The 18,204-nt window shown below is 46.8% G+C and overlaps 1 protein-coding gene across 4 annotated transcripts in view; it reads left to right on the top strand.

Moving 5' to 3' along the window:
* LOC139548152 (galactosylgalactosylxylosylprotein 3-beta-glucuronosyltransferase 1-like) overlaps positions 1 to 18,204 on the top strand; it is a 112,801-nt gene that overhangs the window by 91,663 nt on the left and 2,934 nt on the right. For 2 of the 4 annotated variants that reach the window (XM_071357599.1, XM_071357597.1), the window contains 6 exons: positions 1,433 to 1,593; positions 2,269 to 2,411; positions 5,570 to 5,641; positions 5,740 to 6,251; positions 16,499 to 16,795; positions 17,988 to 18,094. In XM_071357599.1, the coding sequence (XP_071213700.1) occupies positions 2,300 to 2,411; positions 5,570 to 5,641; positions 5,740 to 6,251; positions 16,499 to 16,795; positions 17,988 to 18,074 (1,080 nt within the window). In that variant the 5' untranslated portion in view covers positions 1,433 to 1,593; positions 2,269 to 2,299 and the 3' untranslated portion in view covers positions 18,075 to 18,094. Of the gene's footprint in view, positions 1 to 1,416; positions 1,594 to 2,268; positions 2,412 to 5,569; positions 5,642 to 5,739; positions 6,252 to 16,498; positions 16,796 to 17,987; positions 18,095 to 18,204 lie in introns of all 4 variants that reach the window. The other 2 variants (XM_071357598.1, XM_071357600.1) reach the window with 2 other exon arrangements.

Here is an 18,204-nt window from a genome sequence, read left to right as displayed (position 1 = left end):
GAGCTTGGTCGTTGTGAGGAGAGATTGTTTAGAAATCTTGTGCATTTCAAGCAAATACACTCCCTACCGAATTACCAGGTCAGAGGCAATTTGCATTTATACTATGCCTCAATAAAAGACTGGGCCCCTGTTGTTCGCTCTGAAGAAGATAAAAGAAACATCTTTGCAGTTCATTTGATCTTCCATCACAAAGTGTCTAAAATTATACACCCAGTCGGTCTGCAGCCGACCAATATCTGAGCTGCAGCATACACAGACATCCTGGCTCACTGTGGCATTCATTCATTCCCATTCTTTTGGACGAGATAGGATGCTAATTGTTTCATAACATCACCATTCTCCATCCACAGCACCAGAATCTTGGCAAGAGAAGTGGCTGTATGCTCTTCTCCCAGTATCCATATCTTAGGGAGAAATGAAAACAACCTGTCACTGCCACAGATTCCTTCTGTAAACAGGACCCACTGGGCACAGACGTCCATTCAACGTCTAGTTTTGATTCACATTTGGTTGAGTTGTCAACTAACCTTCATTGTTACCTCTCATTGGATTTAGGTTCAAAGTTAGGTGAAAAAAATAGAAATGCCTTGACGTTGATGGCTTTTTGCAAATCCCATAAGTTTTCCACGTTGATTCAACATCATCACATAGATCAGGGATCCTCAACTAGATTCAGTCACTGGACGATTATTTTCTTGAGTGGATGGTTGGGGGTCAGTAACATGATCACACAAATAATTTGCAGACTGCAAATTGACCGCAAGAAGCCCAAGCAGATATAGTATTTGACTAAAACATAATTCTTTCAAACCTTGCTTATATTTGTATACGATCACATATCTCTCTATTATGCTTGGGAATACTTGGAAACAGATTTCCAAAATGTAAATCACATGGAGTTGATTTCCTGGTGTTTTGACAGGTGTTTATGTCCAACAATTAAAATGTGTTGCTTTTTTCTCTGGAAACTTGGAGGGGGAGTGGGAGGTTAAAACCTGGGCCCGGCCTGCTAGTTGGGGAGCCCTGACGTGGAAACAATGATGATTCAACCAGTTTTTTCCCAGTGGGGAATGACGTTAGCCCTAATTGGAGTTCTGTACTTTAGTCCTCCGCTGCTCCTGCTCTTGAATGGTAGTTCTGTGATGGTTGAGACAGGGACATTACATTGTGGATGCACATGCAGTTGAGTTAGATTGCTAGGCAACCTTTTCCGATACTTGAGTACAGTTATTGACTCCTAGAGTTGACACAAGAATGAAGCTCACTGAGTTGATGTTGTCATCTTTGGAGTGCTGGTAAACATGGGGCTGTGTTTCTGGAAGGGTTTGGTCTGAATGGCATCCTAATGTGACTGATGTCATGTCTTCCTATAATGTGACTGACTGATGATATAATGCGGTGACTAAGCCCTGACAGGTTGTTTTCCATCCAGGTCTCCGGGTGGTGTTTCCTGGGTGTGTGAGGAGGAGGCATGGCTGGTTGAGATGTCGTGGACGATCACACCACTCTGCTAGACGTGCTGCTGCTGCGCTGTGTGGGCCTGGCTCCTCCAGCTGCACCATTGATGGTGCCGTGATCCAGTTCTAACCGTGGGTGAGGAATCATAGTCATTTACCATACTCATCAACATGTTTAGCACAATACATTCAGCCATTGTAATATGGCCATAGGTCAGCTTATGATAGGCTTTAATGAGTGCATGATACCATAGTAGTCTCACAGCACGGATGCCTTCCACAGCACAAACACATTGATCCATCAGTCGAATCACTGATATTCCAAAGCAATGAAATGTGCATATTCAAAATGGGCAAAATGATTTGTTCCACATAGTGCCTGTCTGTATACAGTTCTAGAAACTCAGGCAGCACAACAATGGCAATTTCCTCTGAGGACTTCCCTCTGCCTGCTCTCCACTGCGGCAGAAAAAAACTGCTTAAAACTCTTCTTGACCCATTTCTTTATCAGTGGAAGGCTTTTATGGGGCTTATGTTTATGTGTCAGATGCATTCACACTTTGGAAATTAAGCCTTCTGCCTGACAGCATGTGTATAAATGGAGTATTTATACCCCGGGAAGATAAACAGAATTGACGTGGTATTATATCGCTGTGCTAAAAGACTGTCACCTTCCTCAGGGTAGAAAAAGTCAGTGGCTCTCTCAGCCAACCCACCACATCTTGTCATTTTGAAATACAATTCAGAGTGGATAATTTAGCTAGAGGCCTTTGTTGCTGACATGTTTGTCGCTCCTCCTCTCTCCTGGCAGGTAATGACGAGACATAAAACCAATCCTGGAGATGCCGAAGAGAAGAGACATTCTTGCCATCGTGTTGATAGTGTTACCGTGGACTCTGCTCATCACCGTTTGGCACCAAAGCGCAATCGCTCCGCTGCTCGCCATCCGCAAGGGTACATCCTCCACTTTCTCATAGGTCCTCTGTTGAATGGTGTAGAAATATTCAATAGCTAATTCATCCAATCCAATCAGGTCACATGCCCAGTTACAGAACATCATGGTACAGTACATACAGTACAACACATGCCTCCACAGAGTCTGTTACAGATCCCTATGTGGTGGTGTGCATTATCAGACTGTAACATAGGTCATTTGTCAGTTAAGGCTATCAAAAACGCACTTCTTGGTAAGTGTCCTTTGATTCACACAGCCCCATCTGCAGCTTGTGCTTGGTGCTATGGTCTTCAGCAGTCATTCAGCTAATCTATTTAGCAGTTAAACTGTAGCAGACTTTTCAAATCAAAAGGAGACTAAATTAATTTCTAATGCCCTTTAATCAGCATCTGAAATAATAATCACTGTTCCCTAATAGCTTCCAGGCAGGCTTTATTGAATCTCCTGAGTCAATATGTTTGTGCGGCTTCCACATACTGTACACAAGCCTGAGATGTTACCACACTCTCACATTATGAACCCCCCCCCCCCATAAATGTGACCCTAAGTGACCATAATAAACCAACAGTGTGAGTACAGTACTCTGTCTGGTGAACAGAACCATATTAAAAAGTTCCAATGCAGCTGTTTTTATCTCAATATCAAATCATTTCTGGGTAACAATGAAGTACCTTACTATTACTTTTTTAAATTAAAAAGGTCAAAAAGAAACAACAATAGCAATATCTCAAGCAAGAATTTTACTAGGACTGTGGGAGTGGTCTGAGTGAGAAGCCTAATTGGATGAAACTAATGGGAGGGATATGTAACCTGAAGCTAGCCGTTTTTGGCAGAGAGGTTTGAAACTGTTTGTTATTGGTCTATTAACTTATACCGCCGGGTGATGTCGCCAGGTAGGCCAAAAATTCTGGTCTTTTCAAACAGCTCTTACACTAAAACAGCATTAGCATAATTTTCACAATGTCACAGTATTATACCAACCTCGGTGTGGCAATATATATATACAGTGGGGAGAACAAGTATTTGATACACTGCCGATTTTGCAGGTTTTCCTACTTACAAAGCATGTAGAGGTCTGTAATTTTTATCATAGGTACACTTCAACTGTGAGAGACGGAATCTAAAACAAAAATCCAGAAAATCACATTGTATGATTTTTAAGTAATTCATTTGCATTTTATTGCATGACATAAGTATTTGATACATCAGAAAAGCAGAACTTAATATTTGGTACAGAAACCTTTGTTTGCAATTACAGAGATCATATGTTTCCCGTAGTTCTTGACCAGGTTTGCACACACTGCAGCAGTGATTTTGGCCCACTCCTCCATACAGACCTTCTCCAGATCCTTCAGGTTTCGGGGCTGTCGCTGGGCAATACGGACTTTCAGCTCCCTCCAAAGATTTCTATTGGGTTCAGGTCTGGAGACTGGCTAGGCCACTCCAGGACCTTGAGATGCTTCTTACGGAGCCACTCCTTAGTTGCCCTGGCTGTGTGTTTCGGGTCGTTGTCATGCTGGAAGACCCAGCCACGACCCATCTTCAATGCTCTTACTGAGGGAAGGAGGTTGTTGGCCAAGATCTCGCGATACATGGCCCCATCCATCCTCCCCTCAATACGGTGCAGTCGTCCTGTCCCCTTTGCAGAAAAGCATCCCCAAGAATGATGTTTCCACCTCCATGCTTCACGGTTGGGATGATGTTCTTGGGGTTGTACTCATCCTTCTTCTTCCTCCAAACACGGCGAGTGGACTTTAGACCAAAAAGCTCTATTTTTGTCTCATCAGACCACATGACCTTCTCCCATTCCTCCTCTGGATCATCCAGATGGTCATTGGCAAACTTCAGACGGGCCTGGACTTGCGCTGGCTTGAGCAGGGGGACCTTGCGTGCGCTGCAGGATTTAAATCCATGACGGCGTAGTGTGTTACTAATGGTTTTCTTTGAGACTGTGGTCCCAGCTCTCTTCAGGTCATTGACCAGGTCCTGCCGTGTAGTTCTGGGCTGATCCCTCACCTTCCTCATGATCATTGATGCCCCACGAGGTGATATCTTGCATGGAGCCCCAGACTGAGGGTGATTGACGTCATCTTGAACTTCTTCCATTTTCTAATAATTGCACCAACAGTTGTTGCCTTCTCACCAAGCTGCTTACCTATTGTCCTGTAGCCCATCCCAGCCTTGTGCAGGTCTACAATTTTATCCCTGATGTCCTTACACAGCTCTCTGGTCTTGGCCATTGTGGAGAGGTTGGAGTCTGTTTGATTGAGTGTGTGGACAGGTGTCTTTTATACAGGTAACGAGTTCAAACAGGTGCAGTTAATACAGGTAATGAGTGGAGAACAGGAGGGCTTCTTAAAGAAAAACTAACAGGACTGTGAGAGCCGGAATTCTTACTGGTTGGTAGGTGATCAAATACTTATGTCATGCAATAAAATGCAAATGAATTACTTAAAAATCATACAATGTGATTTTCTGGATTTTTGTTTTAGATTCTGTCTCTCACAGTTGAAGTGTACCTATGATAAAAAATTACAGACCTCTACATGCTTTGTAAGTAGGAAAACTTGCAAAATCGGCAGTGTATCAAATACTTGTTCTCCCCACTGTATATATAAAACGCAGAAACATTTTATTTTTGACAGCACTGGGCCTTTAAGGTGACAGTAAATCAATAGCGTTCTTTGTCTCTTTCCATTTGCCATCAAGGTAATATAGGCAGGTTTCCACAAATCATCTGCAGCCTTCTCTTTGTTTGGTCTTAAAAGGAGCAGGGGGTTGCCAGATTGCTTTCTGTCAGCCACCGCAGAACATCTGGCCATCAGGAGATTGTGTTAATCTGCTGTGTGACGCAGAAATACAATTTTTATGTCTGAAAGAGGATCCTCCGCTCTAACTGAGCACCGATAAAGATTGCCATTAGCTATGGAACAATGTGGGGAGAAATGAACTATGTTAATGATCCAATAATGATATTCTATCCAACATAGAGGGCTATAGGGGCCACATAATCATAGCTCCACTCCTGGAATAGACCCTGTCCCTGCCACGGCTGTTCCAGCTGAATGAGTAGGGGCAGCCAGGGGAGCCGCTGCCCTAACCATACTGTAGCCATGATGTCCGCTCACCTCACGCTGCCTGCTTTCGCTTTTTGCAGCCTGTCACCACCTAGTAAAAGAGATCTTTATCATACCAGAGAGGCTTGCAGTCCATCGACACCGACTCGCAGGTACTTGCCTCTTGCATTGTGTCACCTGAGATTATACAGCGGGCGACCCCGCTCCCGGGGCGTGCTAATGCCTTACATGTCTTCCTGTTCCCCTGCAGATGACGGAGCCGACAGAGGGCGGAGGGAGGCGGGCCAGGCCAGCGACTCTAAGGAGTACTGCTCCTCTGATAAGGACATAGTGGAGGTGGTGAGGACGGAGTACGTGTACACGCGGCCGCCGCCATGGTCCGACGGGCTGCCCACCATCCACATAATCACCCCCACCTACAGCCGCCCAGTCCAGAAGGCAGAGCTGACGCGGCTGGCCAACACCTTCCTCCACGTGGCCAACCTGCACTGGATCCTGGTGGAGGACTCTCAGAGGAGGACCCCGCTCGTTACACGCATGCTCAGGGAAACGGGTCTCAACTACACCCACCTGAACGTGGAGACTCCCAGGAACTATAAGCTGCGTGCGGACACGCGGGATCCCAGGATACCCCGGGGCACCATGCAGAGGAACCTGGCACTGCGCTGGCTCAGAGAGACCTTCAACTCCAACAGCAGCCAGGCGGGCATTGTCTACTTCGCTGATGACGACAACACCTATAGCCTGGAGCTGTTTGAGGAGGTCAGTACAGGCCTGGGGCGCACTGGCATCTCATGGCCACATATGGTCCACTAGATTCACTTTAGTGTCACTGAATATAATGGTAGTGGGGAGTTTACGGCACATAATGTACATATTTTTGTTGTTTTATTTATTTTAACATGAATGGTGGCTACTCCTACTCCTAGTACAGTAGTAATATATTGTGGTTATTACCTGAAATATTTTGATTCCCATTGCCAACAACAGTGGTCCGAGGATAAGTTTGAACTTAGTAATCAGTGATTCAGGCCATCCATTTTGACTCAAGACAGATTGGCTTGAATGGATGCTGTTAGGCCATGAGGCATTAGCCTTAGGTCTTGTTAGTGTGAAGGGGGCAGGTTGTAAATGGTGCGATCCGTATCGATGGGTCCGTTATTACCTTTCCCTGGAAATCAGGCAGAGTGCTCTCCCTCTCCCTAGAATCCTTCCATCACTTACACCCAGCACCAGCGCTCTTTATAGGGGAGAGTAACAACCTATAGGGCTGAGCTTGAGCTAGCTGCCTCTGGGCTGACCGATAGAGAGAGTCAGTGAGAAACCACTCCGACCCAACTGACAGAGCAGTAAATATCAGACCATTCTCATTGACCTGCTAACAGGTGTAAGTCATGGAGGGGATGGCTATAACAGCTACATGTAAAGAGGTTGAAAGTAGACATCCATCTAAGAGATTGCAGTTGGATATGCCATGTTGTTGTGATCTGGACTTGAATTAACCTGAATGGAAAGATGCCAGCTTGTTCAGCTTGACCTGACATTTGAAATATGAAAACTGGTACAAATTAAATCATTCATACACTCATATAAAATAGATGCTATCCAGAACCTAAAAGGGTTCTTCTGCTGTCCCCATAGGAGAACCCTTTGAAGAACCCTTTTTGGTTCCAGAAAGAACCCTTTTGATTCCAGGTAGAACCCTGTTGGGTTACACATAGAGCCCTTTCCCCAGAGGGTTTTCCATGGAACCCAAAATAGTTCTGCCTGGAACCAAAAAGTGTTCTACGTTGAACCAAAAAGGGTTATCTTATGCTGACAGCTGAAGAACCCTTTTGGAACCCTTTTTTCTAAGAGTGTAATGTCATGAACTCTTGCCCAGAGTTGTCAGTAATACGATAATACGACAGGTTACAAAAACAACGGCTGAATCAAATACGTACAGAAAGGAACTGTAATGGCCAACCTAACCTTCTGTTGTTGCTCCATTACATCACATTAAGCAGATTCTCTCACTCAGAGCAGAAGCAAAATTGTGTTTCTCTACACCCCGTTTTAAGTCCAGACCAAACCATGGGAAACATTCCATGTCGAGAGACATGGGTAGAGACTCTGCTGTAAATTGTTAAAAGTAAAATATTGTATATATACACAAAGGTATGTGGACACCCCTTCAAATTAGTGGATTTGGCTATTTCAGCCACACCCGTTGCTGACAGGTGCATAAAATTGAGCACACCGTCATGCAATCTCCATAGACAAACATTGGCAGTAGAATGGCCCATGCTGAAGAGCTCAGTGACATTCAACGTGGCACCGTTATGGGATGCCACCTTTCCAACAAGTCAGCTTGTCAAATTTCTGCCCTGCTAGAGCTGCCCGATCAACTGTAATTGCTGTTATTGTGAAGTGGAAATGTCTAGGAGCAACAACGGCTCAGCCACGAAGTGGTAGGCCACACAAGCTCACAGAATGGGACCACTGAGTGCTGAAGCGCGTAGAGCGAAAAATCGTCTGTCCTCGGTTGCAACACTCACTACCAAGTTCCAAACTGCCTCTGGAAGCAACATCAGCACAATAACTGTTCGTCTGGAGCTTCATGAAATGGTTTTCCATGGCCGAGCAGCCGCACACAAGCCTAAGATCACCATGCGCGATGCCAAGTACACCGGCTGGAGTGGTGTAAAGCTCGCCGCCATTTGACTCTGGAGCAGTGGAAACTCATTCTCTGGAGTGATGAATCATGATCCACCATCTGGCAGTCCGACAGACAAATCTGGGTTTAGTGGGTGCCAGGAGAACGCTACCTGCCCCAATGTATAGTGCCAACGGTAAAGTTTGGTGGAGGAGGAATAATGGTCTGGGGCTGTTTTTCACAGAGCCCTGACCTCAACCCCATCGAACACCTTTGGGATGAATTGGAAAGCAGACTGCGAGCCAGGCCTAATCGCCCAACATCAGTGCCCGACCTCACTAATGCTCTTGTGGCTGAATGGAAGCAAGTCCCCACAGCAATGTTCCAACATTTATTGGAAAGCCTTCCCAGAAGAGTGGAGGCTGTAATATCAGCAAAGGGGGGACCAACTCCATAATAATGCCCATGATTTTGGAATGAGATGTTCGATGAGCAGGTGTCCACATACTTTTGGTCATGTAGTGTAGCTCATGAAATATGCATCTGCCATAGTTAAACTTCGTCACTGTAAAGGGGTGCATTAATTATTAAGCTTTCATAAAAATGCTTATGTTGCCTTTCCAAAGCCACAAGGAGTATTTACAGGCAGCGTCTGCCTCTCTATTTTTATCATATCTATCCTTCTCTATTCTCCTTCAGCATCCACATTCAACATTGTGAACCAGATCACTTAGAATAGAATATCACCTAAATTGAATACTTTTTAAAATGATAAAATAAGTATTTGATATAAAAGGTCAATAGAATGATATTGCTTCTGGCTTAGGTATCATGTGGTGTACTGATGAAAATGGGCCACAGTTTAGGAGTTGAACTAACCATTTTCTTCTGTGTTCTCTATGGACTAAGCCACCAATTCCATGTATTAAAGACAGATAATCAACCTATAGCAGTATAATCACACGATAGCAGTATCAGCCTGTTCTGATGACAACTCACTCTAGAGCCTCTGTGAACCAGTACAGATCCCCATCTCCTCCGCTTCAGATTGATTAATACACCTGGAGAGTTCGGGATTTTAGAGAGAGAGTTCGGGATTTTAGAGAGAGAGTGAGAGAGAGAGAGAGAGAGAGAGAGAGAGAGAGAGAGAGAGAGAGAGAGAGAGAGAGAGAGAGAGAGAGAGAGAGAGAGAGAGAGAGAGAGAGAGAGAGAGAGAGAGAGACTTTTGACTTTTTGTCTTTCTTTATTGAAACATTCTCATTTCATTTAAAAACCACCCCCCCCTAAAATAAAAAAACAAAAATATATCCTGTACTGCATACATGTACCATACTCACCTTTCCATCTACCACATGATACAAACCAACATCACCATACACAAAAACAATACCCTCTCCTACAACCGTATATCCAAAACATCTTCCCCAGCAATACAGACAGCCCCCCCAACACACCATATCTCCTCAAACATCTCCACACATTTGATCAGTTTATAGAACTCAAACTCAACCCTAAGGCGCGCAGAGACCATCCCATTAAACAATAGTAAAGGGTCTGTTATCCCCCCACCTTTGACCCTGTTTCTCCTTGTTAGCCAAATAGCTAATTTTGCCTGAGCAAACAGAAAATTCAACAAAACACATTTTTCTTTCTCCTTACTCGAATACCTGTATCCCATTATAAACATCCCAACAGCAAAAACCACCCCCAACCTCTCACACAGACATTCCAACAGAGACATTAATGGCATTAACCTGGTGCACACAGAAAACACATGAATCACAGTTTCATTCATTTGACAGAAAGGACACCCCTGCCCAATTCCCGGATCAACACGTGCCAACCAGCTGTTAGTGGCCAGGGCTCCATGAAGAACCCTCCACTGGAGGTCCCCTGACCTCTTTGGTACTGGGGGTTTGTAGAGCGCCCTCCATCTAAAACCCACCATACTCTCCGCCCCACATACCCCCTGCCACTGATGTGCCTTCACTCCTGTTAGACTTCTAATGTTCCTAACCTTAACGCAGAGGTTGTAGAGAGCTTTACCTCCCACCCCCTCAAATTCCCCCAGGCTCGGAGTGTTAAAATCTAACAAGTCCTCCAGACCCCCTTGCCAGTCTCCAGTCTCTGCCGTCACCTGCAGTGGCGGAAACATTGGTGGCCCCTCTCCCTTTGGCCTCTCAAACACCCCCCTTACCTGCTCAGACAGTGCCTCCTGGACCTCCTCCAGGAATCTCTCCAACAGTCTAAGAGACGTTATTCCTGTTTGTTGCGCCAAGACCTCCGGGGTTTTCCACCCCTCCTCTCCCAGCAGTCTCAGGTCACCTAGCCTTCGTAAACCCCCTGCCATCAGTTGCCTCTGCAGGGTGGCAGACTGAACCGATCTCAAAGGGATGGCTGGGTTGTGGAAAATAGGCTCCTCCCACACCCACTGCCCAGGCTCCACACCCCCTTCTCGTATGGGCCTTAGCAGCTGCCAGGCCCTCAGCACCGCAGAGTAAAACTCTGAGAGACCTGCTGTACTCAGCCTCTCCAGCTTCATGAGGAACAGCTGCCGGTCCAACCCTAATCCACCAGCTCTCCTCAGCAGTGCGCATGCTGGTTCCCTCCAGCCAACATCGGTATGATACAGCAGTCTCTGCACCGCCTTTAGCCGGAAAGCAGCCATCCTGCTCTCCAGTTCCACCAGGCCCTGTCCTCCTTCGTGGACGGTCATGTACAACACTGCTGCCTTCAGCCAGTGATGTCCCGACCAAAAGAAATCCACCAGCTTGCGTTGCAGGTCTGCAAGCAGACCGGCGGGGGGGTTGAGGACAGCCAGTTTATGCCACAAGGAAGATGCCACCAGGTTGTTAATTATCAGCACCCTCCCTCTATATGACACTTGGGATAGGAGCCACCTCCACCTGGCCAGTCTTGACACCACTGCCTGTGACAGCCCCTCCCAGTTCTTCCTGACCCACCTCTCCGAGCCCAGGTACACCCCCAACACTTTAAGCCCTTCACAACCCCACTGCAAACCCCCTGGAAGCAGAGGAGGAGCCCTATCCCCCCATGCCCCACATAACAGAGCTTTGCTCTTTCCCCAGTTTACCTTAGCTGATGAAGCTCCCTCGTACACCTTCAGACTGGTCTCTAGTTCCTGCATATCTTGCCCATCCCTGACCATCACAGAAACATCATCTGCGTATGCTGAGACTGCTATTCCTGTCACCACACCCATGCCTGTCCAGCACACTCCCTGCAGTCTCCTGCGTAGCAGTCCTAAAAAAGGCTCAATGGCTAGTGTGTATAGCTGCCCAGATAGAGGGCATCCTTGTCTAATGCCCCGTCTCACCCAGACTGGCCTACTGAGCCCCCCTCCCACCTTAACCATACATGACACCCCAGCATACAACAGCTTCACACAGGTCACAAAACTCTTCCCAAACCCAAACACAGACATCACATTAAACAGATACTCATGATCCACTCTATCAAAAGCCTTCTCTTGATCTAAAGAGACCAGTCCAAAGTTCACATTAGAACCTCTCGACAAGTCCAACATGTCCCTAATCAAGAACAAGTTGTCCGTGATTGAGCGTCCCGGTACACAATATGTCTGGTCCTTGTGTATTATAGAGTCCAGATGGGACTTCAGTCTGTTAGAGAGGACCTTGGCAAAAATCTTGTAGTCCGCACAGAGTAATGCCACAGGCCTCCAGTTCTTAAGTTCACACAAGTCCCCTTTTTTGGGCAGGAGAGTCAGAGCCGCCCGACGGCAGCTCATCGGCAACTCTCCTACCCCGATGCATTCACGCAAGACGCAAAAGAAGTCCTGTCCAATTATTCCCCAGAATTTTTTGTAAAACTCCACTGGGAGTCCATCGACCCCCGGTGCACGACCGGGGGACATCTGGGTTACGGCCTCTGCCAGTTCATGTGACAACAGAGGAATGTCCATTTCATCCCTCTGTGCCCGAGAGAGCTTAGGGAGTCCTGCGAACAAGACCTGAGCACACATAGGATCACACATTTCTGCCCTATACAATTCAGTATAAAACTCCACAGTCCGCTCCCGCATCTCCCCCACCACAGAGGTCACCCGCCCATCAGACAGCCGTAGACAATGCATACCCTTGGCTTCACTGCTCTGTCTTTCCAAACCAAAGAAGAAGGAGCTGGGAGCATCCATCTCCTTGAGCATGGAGAACCTAGCTCTTACAAGTGCTCCCTTTGCTTTAACCTGGAAAAAACTGCCCAGGTCCCTACGTAATTCGGCTAAATTAGCCTGGAGGCCTACATTGCCTTGCCCCACCATCTCTACCTCCATCTCACTAATACACCGCTCTAGTTCCCCCAATACTCTCCTAGCCTCTGATGATGAGAGAGCTGTGTACTGTTGACAGAAAAGCCGAATCTGCACTTTCCCCACATCCCACCATTGACTCAGAGACTCATACTCCTCTCTTCGCTGCCCCCACCTTTCCCAAAAGGTCTGGAAAACTGAGCAAAAAGTGGCATCTTGTAAGAGCTTTACATTGAACTTCCAATAAGATGCCTGCCGGGGCCCTGGTGAAATAGACAGCCGAGCCATGGTTATGTGATGGTCCGAAAACCCCACTGGGAGAATGGTAGCGCCCAGCAGCCTATTGCTCTGATTCCTAGATATGTAAAAACGATCAAGTCGGGCTGCACTCACCCTAGCCCCAAAAACCTTCACCCATGTATACTGTCTTGTGTTTGGATGTTTAGTTCTCCAAACATCCACTAGGTCAAACTGATTAATGATGTCCCCTAACACTCCCACTGACACTGAATGAGGCTCTTCCCCATTTCTGTCTTTTGTAAAAACCATTGTACAGTTCCAGTCACCTCCGATCACCAGCGTCTCCTCAGGCGCTACTTGTGAGAGTTCCTGTCTAAGACTCCCAAATAGAACCCCTCTTTCTCTCCCTGTGTTAGGCGCATACACATTTATAAAAACAAAACCCATGCTGTTAATTTCTGCTTTAACAACAAGCAACCTACCCTTACACACTTCCTTTGAGGAGCAAATTTTTACAGACAGACCCGGTGCAAAAAGGACTGCCACCCCTGCACTAAGATTTGTCCCATGGCTCAACACACTTGCCCCTTTCCACCAGAGCCCCCAATCAACTTCATTCACCACATCACTATGCGTCTCCTGCAGAAATAACACATGTACTTTTTTTTGTTTTACATATTCACCCAACACACTCCTCTTTCCCGCATCTCTGGCGCCATTTATATTAAGCGAGCCTACCCGAAGAGTCTCCATAAGAAGTGGGAGAAAAGCCAGCAGAGAAATAGACCAATAGCAAAGCTCAAAAAGCCCCAGTGTCAGAAAGAAATTAAACATTTAAACAGTGTCTGAAGGTAAACCTTTACGCACTGTTGTGACCCACTTCCTCAACCTAAACCGTTTCTTGGGTGAGAGGACACCATGCCCCTCATTTCTCATAGCATGTTGTACTGATCTTACAAACTTTCTAGGATCAGGAAAAAAAGCCTCAAGATTAACTTTTTTCCCCTTAGTCTCATTTAGGAACCTTGTCAGTTCTCTCAACGTGTACTTAGACCCCTCTGGTTGACTGGCTGTCAGCTCCGGGCCAATTGAAGAGGAGTCTGAAAAAAATAACTCCTCATCCTCTTCCTCAGACTCACTTTCCTCCTCTTCTCTATCTCCCACCCTGACCACCTGCTCTTTCTCTCTGGTTAGGGCCTCACCCACAGCAACAGGCAACATTTCCATGGTGCCTTTGTCCACACCCTTTTTCCTTTTCCGCTTGACACCCTCCTCCTCCCCCCCTAATCTCTTACACTTCCCCACTATACTCTCCTCATCCACTAGAATAACCTGACTAGACCCAGTATCATCTACACCACCCTCCATAGCATGACTAGGGCCAGCCTCAGCTACCCCACCCTCCATAGCATGACTAGGGCCAGCCTCAGCTACCCCACCATCCATAGCCTGACTAGACTCAGCCTCTGCTATACCACCATCCATATCCTGCCTAGACCCAGCACCCTCCATAGCATAACTAGGCCCAGCCTCAGCTACCCCACCATCTCTAGCCTGACTAGACCCGGCCTCTGCTTCCCCACCATCTCTAGCCTGACTAGACCCATCCTCCACTACCCCACCATCTCTAGCCTGACTAAACTCAGCTACAGCTACCCCACCATCTCTAGCCTGACTAGGCCCAGCCTCATCTACCCCACCATCTCTAACCTGACTAGGTCCAGCCTCTGCTGTCTGCATCTCCTTACCCCCTGCACTTTGACCTCGATTTCCCCCACTGGCGCTTGTACCCTCACCTTTTCTACGGCCTTTGTGTGGGCACGCAAAACTCTTGTGCCCCAAATCCCCACATTCAAAACACCGTAGACTATCTGTGCTGGCAAAACCTGCATAGAGCCCCTCCCCATGTCTCACTTTAAAGTGCACATTTAGCTGTTGCTCGTTGTTGTTCAGAAACATAAACACTTGCCTCCGGAACGAAACAACGTGTTTAACGGCATCTGCCTGAAACCCTGCTGACAGTACACGGAAACCGCTAGCAAACTTACCAAAACGACTCAGCTCTTTCCTAATTTGATCATCCGTAATAAACGGAGGCAAATTTGCCACTACAACTCTTGTTGAAGGGGTAGAGGGGGGTGAAATTGACACCAACACATCCCTTACAAATATTCCGCTAGCAATTAGCCTACCAACCAAATTAGCCCTTTTCATGAACACAACCACAGCTTTGTTCATTCTAGAAGCAGAATGTATAAACTCAGCTCCTACCTGTTCACCGACCGCGAGCAGAACCTCCTCCACCTTAACTCCGTTCTCAGGAACACACCTGAATCCATGCTGTATAGACAGCGTCTCCTCCGCGCTAGGCTGAGAAGCCATCGCGCACACCACAACTTCCAAACCCCAGGAAAGTTTCTCTGTCCTCTTCCACCCTAACTTTGAAAAAAAACTTTGGATACCGCTAAAACAAATATTGCATTAACCCTCCACCATAGAAAATAACATGTAAAGAAAGGAATCAAGAAAGTTAGTTAGGATAGAGCTTTCCACACCAAACACTCAAACTCCAAAAACACCCAGCATGCACTGCGAGAGAGAGAGAGAGAGAGAGAGAGAGAGAGAGAGAGAGAGAGAGAGAGAGAGAGAGAGAGAGAGCTTAGCACAAACACTTCAAGTCCACGAAAATTGGGCAGCATTTTCACTTGCTCAGCTCTAAACAGAGGAGAGACGGGGTACTGTTTTAGCAATGATTCCCGTCAGTGGCAGCATTGGAAACATTCATTTTCACATTGTAGCATGGAGGGAGAGGGGCAACCCCCTTGACGATGCTTGAGTCACTTCCATTCCAAAACCGAACCATTGAGGAAAACAGCTATTTCACTCGTAGGAAAGACGCATGATCTAAGCTTGTGATAAAGGTCAGTTTTCTTATGTACAAAAATCACATGACCCTTGGGAGAGGGTGATGTCATCCCTAACACCCTATCATACAAAATGTTATTTGTGTGGCTAGCCTGGAAAAGTCCTGGTCTCGGTGGCCCAGATGTGTTTCCAAACTGCACTCATAAACCCGGGCCTCCTCCATCCTGTTCTCACACACGTGTCTCCTCTCTGATCCCCTGGGCTGGTGGGTTATCATCAGATACGGCTAGAATACTGGGACACACACAGAGCGAGCCCCGTTTCCAGAGTGTTGTCCCACTCAGCACACACACACACACACTCATCTCCTCTCCCTGCTAAACACCTCATTTAAAAAGCACTTCCACAACAGTACACCAGCACCTTTATTATTGCTTCTGCATTGAGTAAATTACTCAACAGTTCAGCCCTCCTCATTAGAACACTTCCTTTCATGATTTGGGCGGCTCTCTTTCGCTGCTAGTGGTGCAGAAATACAGTCGACAAAGAGCGGGCGGCCGGGAGATCGTTTGATACTGGAAGATTAAAGGACAAACCTGAGCCTCTGAGGAACGGAAGAGGCTCGGCACCTTTCAAGCATCTCCTCAACCAACCTGCTCTTCTTCTCCCAATCCACTCTGTATAATGGCCCTGGTCCTCAAACCCACTTAGCTCTGTCCACGTTTACTCTTCTTAGGCTGGGTCCAGCACGGTGGCCCTGTAAGGCTTCTGTGATACATGCAACATACACACCATAGCTCTCAGATTTTCTGGCTCGATTTGTATCATTGTTTGGAATTAAAACTATTGTTTCCTGTAATTAATGTATCTTGCCTTGTTGGCACATCTCATATAGACACTGATACACTGATCCTGTTCATTAAAAATACAAACAGTGCAAAGATGCTTAACTCTCTCTGTCCTCTCTTCTTCTCTATCCAGATGAGGTCAACAAGGAAGGTATCTGTATGGCCTGTGGCCTTTGTTGGTGGTCTGCGCTACGAGTCGCCCAAGGTCAACGCAGCAGGCAAGGTGTACGGCTGGAAGACTGTATTTGACCCTCACCGGCCCTTTGCCATCGACATGGCGGGCTTCGCCATCAACCTGCGGCTCATCCTCTTCAAGCCCCAGGCCTACTTCAAGCTGCGGGGAGTGAAGGGAGGCTACCAGGAGAGCAGCCTGCTCCGGGAGCTGGTCACACTCAACGACCTGGAGCCCAAAGCATCTAATTGCACTAAGGTAGATCGAGCAAAATAGATGCTTTATTTTTGCATGTTATACTCTGTCATTTTACACCAGAATATAATAATTTTACCTGTTGGTATTTTATATAATGTCAGGCAAATGTGAAATCCATACTCTGATGATCCTCTGGTGGATCCAACTTTAGTGCAGAGGCAGTGGCAAGTTCACTCTCTTCAAAACAACTTCATATATAACCAGGTGCTAAAAATGTCAGCGGATCGATTAGGTAACTGGCAGGCTCCCCTCACATAGTGGGTGTGATTGTAAACGGCTTCAGGGCACTGTGTGGTGTTTCATGCCCACTTCATCTCCGGCCTCGCTGTTCCCTGCCTGGCCCTGGCCCTAGCCCCAGCCGCTAAGCCTCTCCCTGGGCAGAGAGGAGTCACCCAGGGGCCTTAGCCCACCACCACTCACACTCACATTATGGGATATTCAGCCTGATTATATTCAGGACTCCTGGAGGGGAGTAGATGAAAAGAGCAGGGGGGGGGGGGGGGGGGCATCCTAGCATGCATTCAGCCCAGATGAGCACAGGGCGAGGGATGGGGGATGAGTCGTGCTCCGGCAACTCTCCTCCTTATAATCTACCTCTTCAGACGCAAGTGTGACTATTAACCTCATCTACACCTGGGTAAAGTGGGAGTTTGCTCCTGGTGGAGGCAGCTCAAACACACCTCATGCATAATTCATTACTGAGGTGGAGGAGATGAAAGGTAGGGCTGCTCAGAGACTGAGGGGAAGAAAATGAGCTCTATACGTCGTTTCATTTCCACCATCACTCTCCTGGATGTGAGTCCGGTCTCCAGAGCCAAATCATCCCACTCCAAAAGCTTGATTGGGGCTATAGTTCCCGGTATGTGACGCACCCAAAATAACCGAGCTGCATCACTTACAAAGAGCAAAAAAGAAGAGCAAGTTTTTATTTTTCCACTACAGGAGCACTCTCTATTCACTATCATATAATGTTGAGCAAGGTCGAGCTGACACACCAGAATACATTCTTATAGATAGGTTTCCTATTGTACCATCTGTACTGCTCTTGTTGCTATATCTAGGAGTAGATGCTCAGAAGAACATCACCACCGCCCATGCAGAGAGGAGAGGAGAGAGGGGGAGTGGATGGGTGTGTGTTCGATCCTGAGAGTGCTGCCTGATGCTGATTCTACTCTCTGATATTTCTCTACAGATTCTCGTTTGGCACACTAGGACGGAAAAACCTGTCCTTGTAAATGAGGGAAAGAAAGGATTTACAGACCCCAATGTGGAGATTTGACGTTGTCTCCTCGGGCGATGGTAAAGAGAAATTATTAAATTATTCACATCTCAGACTTATTTTACTGATTTATATACAAATATTTGTATGACCTTTGGCGAACAGGGAAATGGTATACCAATGATAAGCA

Source organism: Salvelinus alpinus, chromosome 21 (assembly GCF_045679555.1).
Source record: "Salvelinus alpinus chromosome 21, SLU_Salpinus.1, whole genome shotgun sequence".
NCBI classification, from domain to species: domain Eukaryota; kingdom Metazoa; phylum Chordata; class Actinopteri; order Salmoniformes; family Salmonidae; genus Salvelinus; species Salvelinus alpinus.
This window is presented reverse-complemented; position numbering and strand designations above follow the sequence as displayed.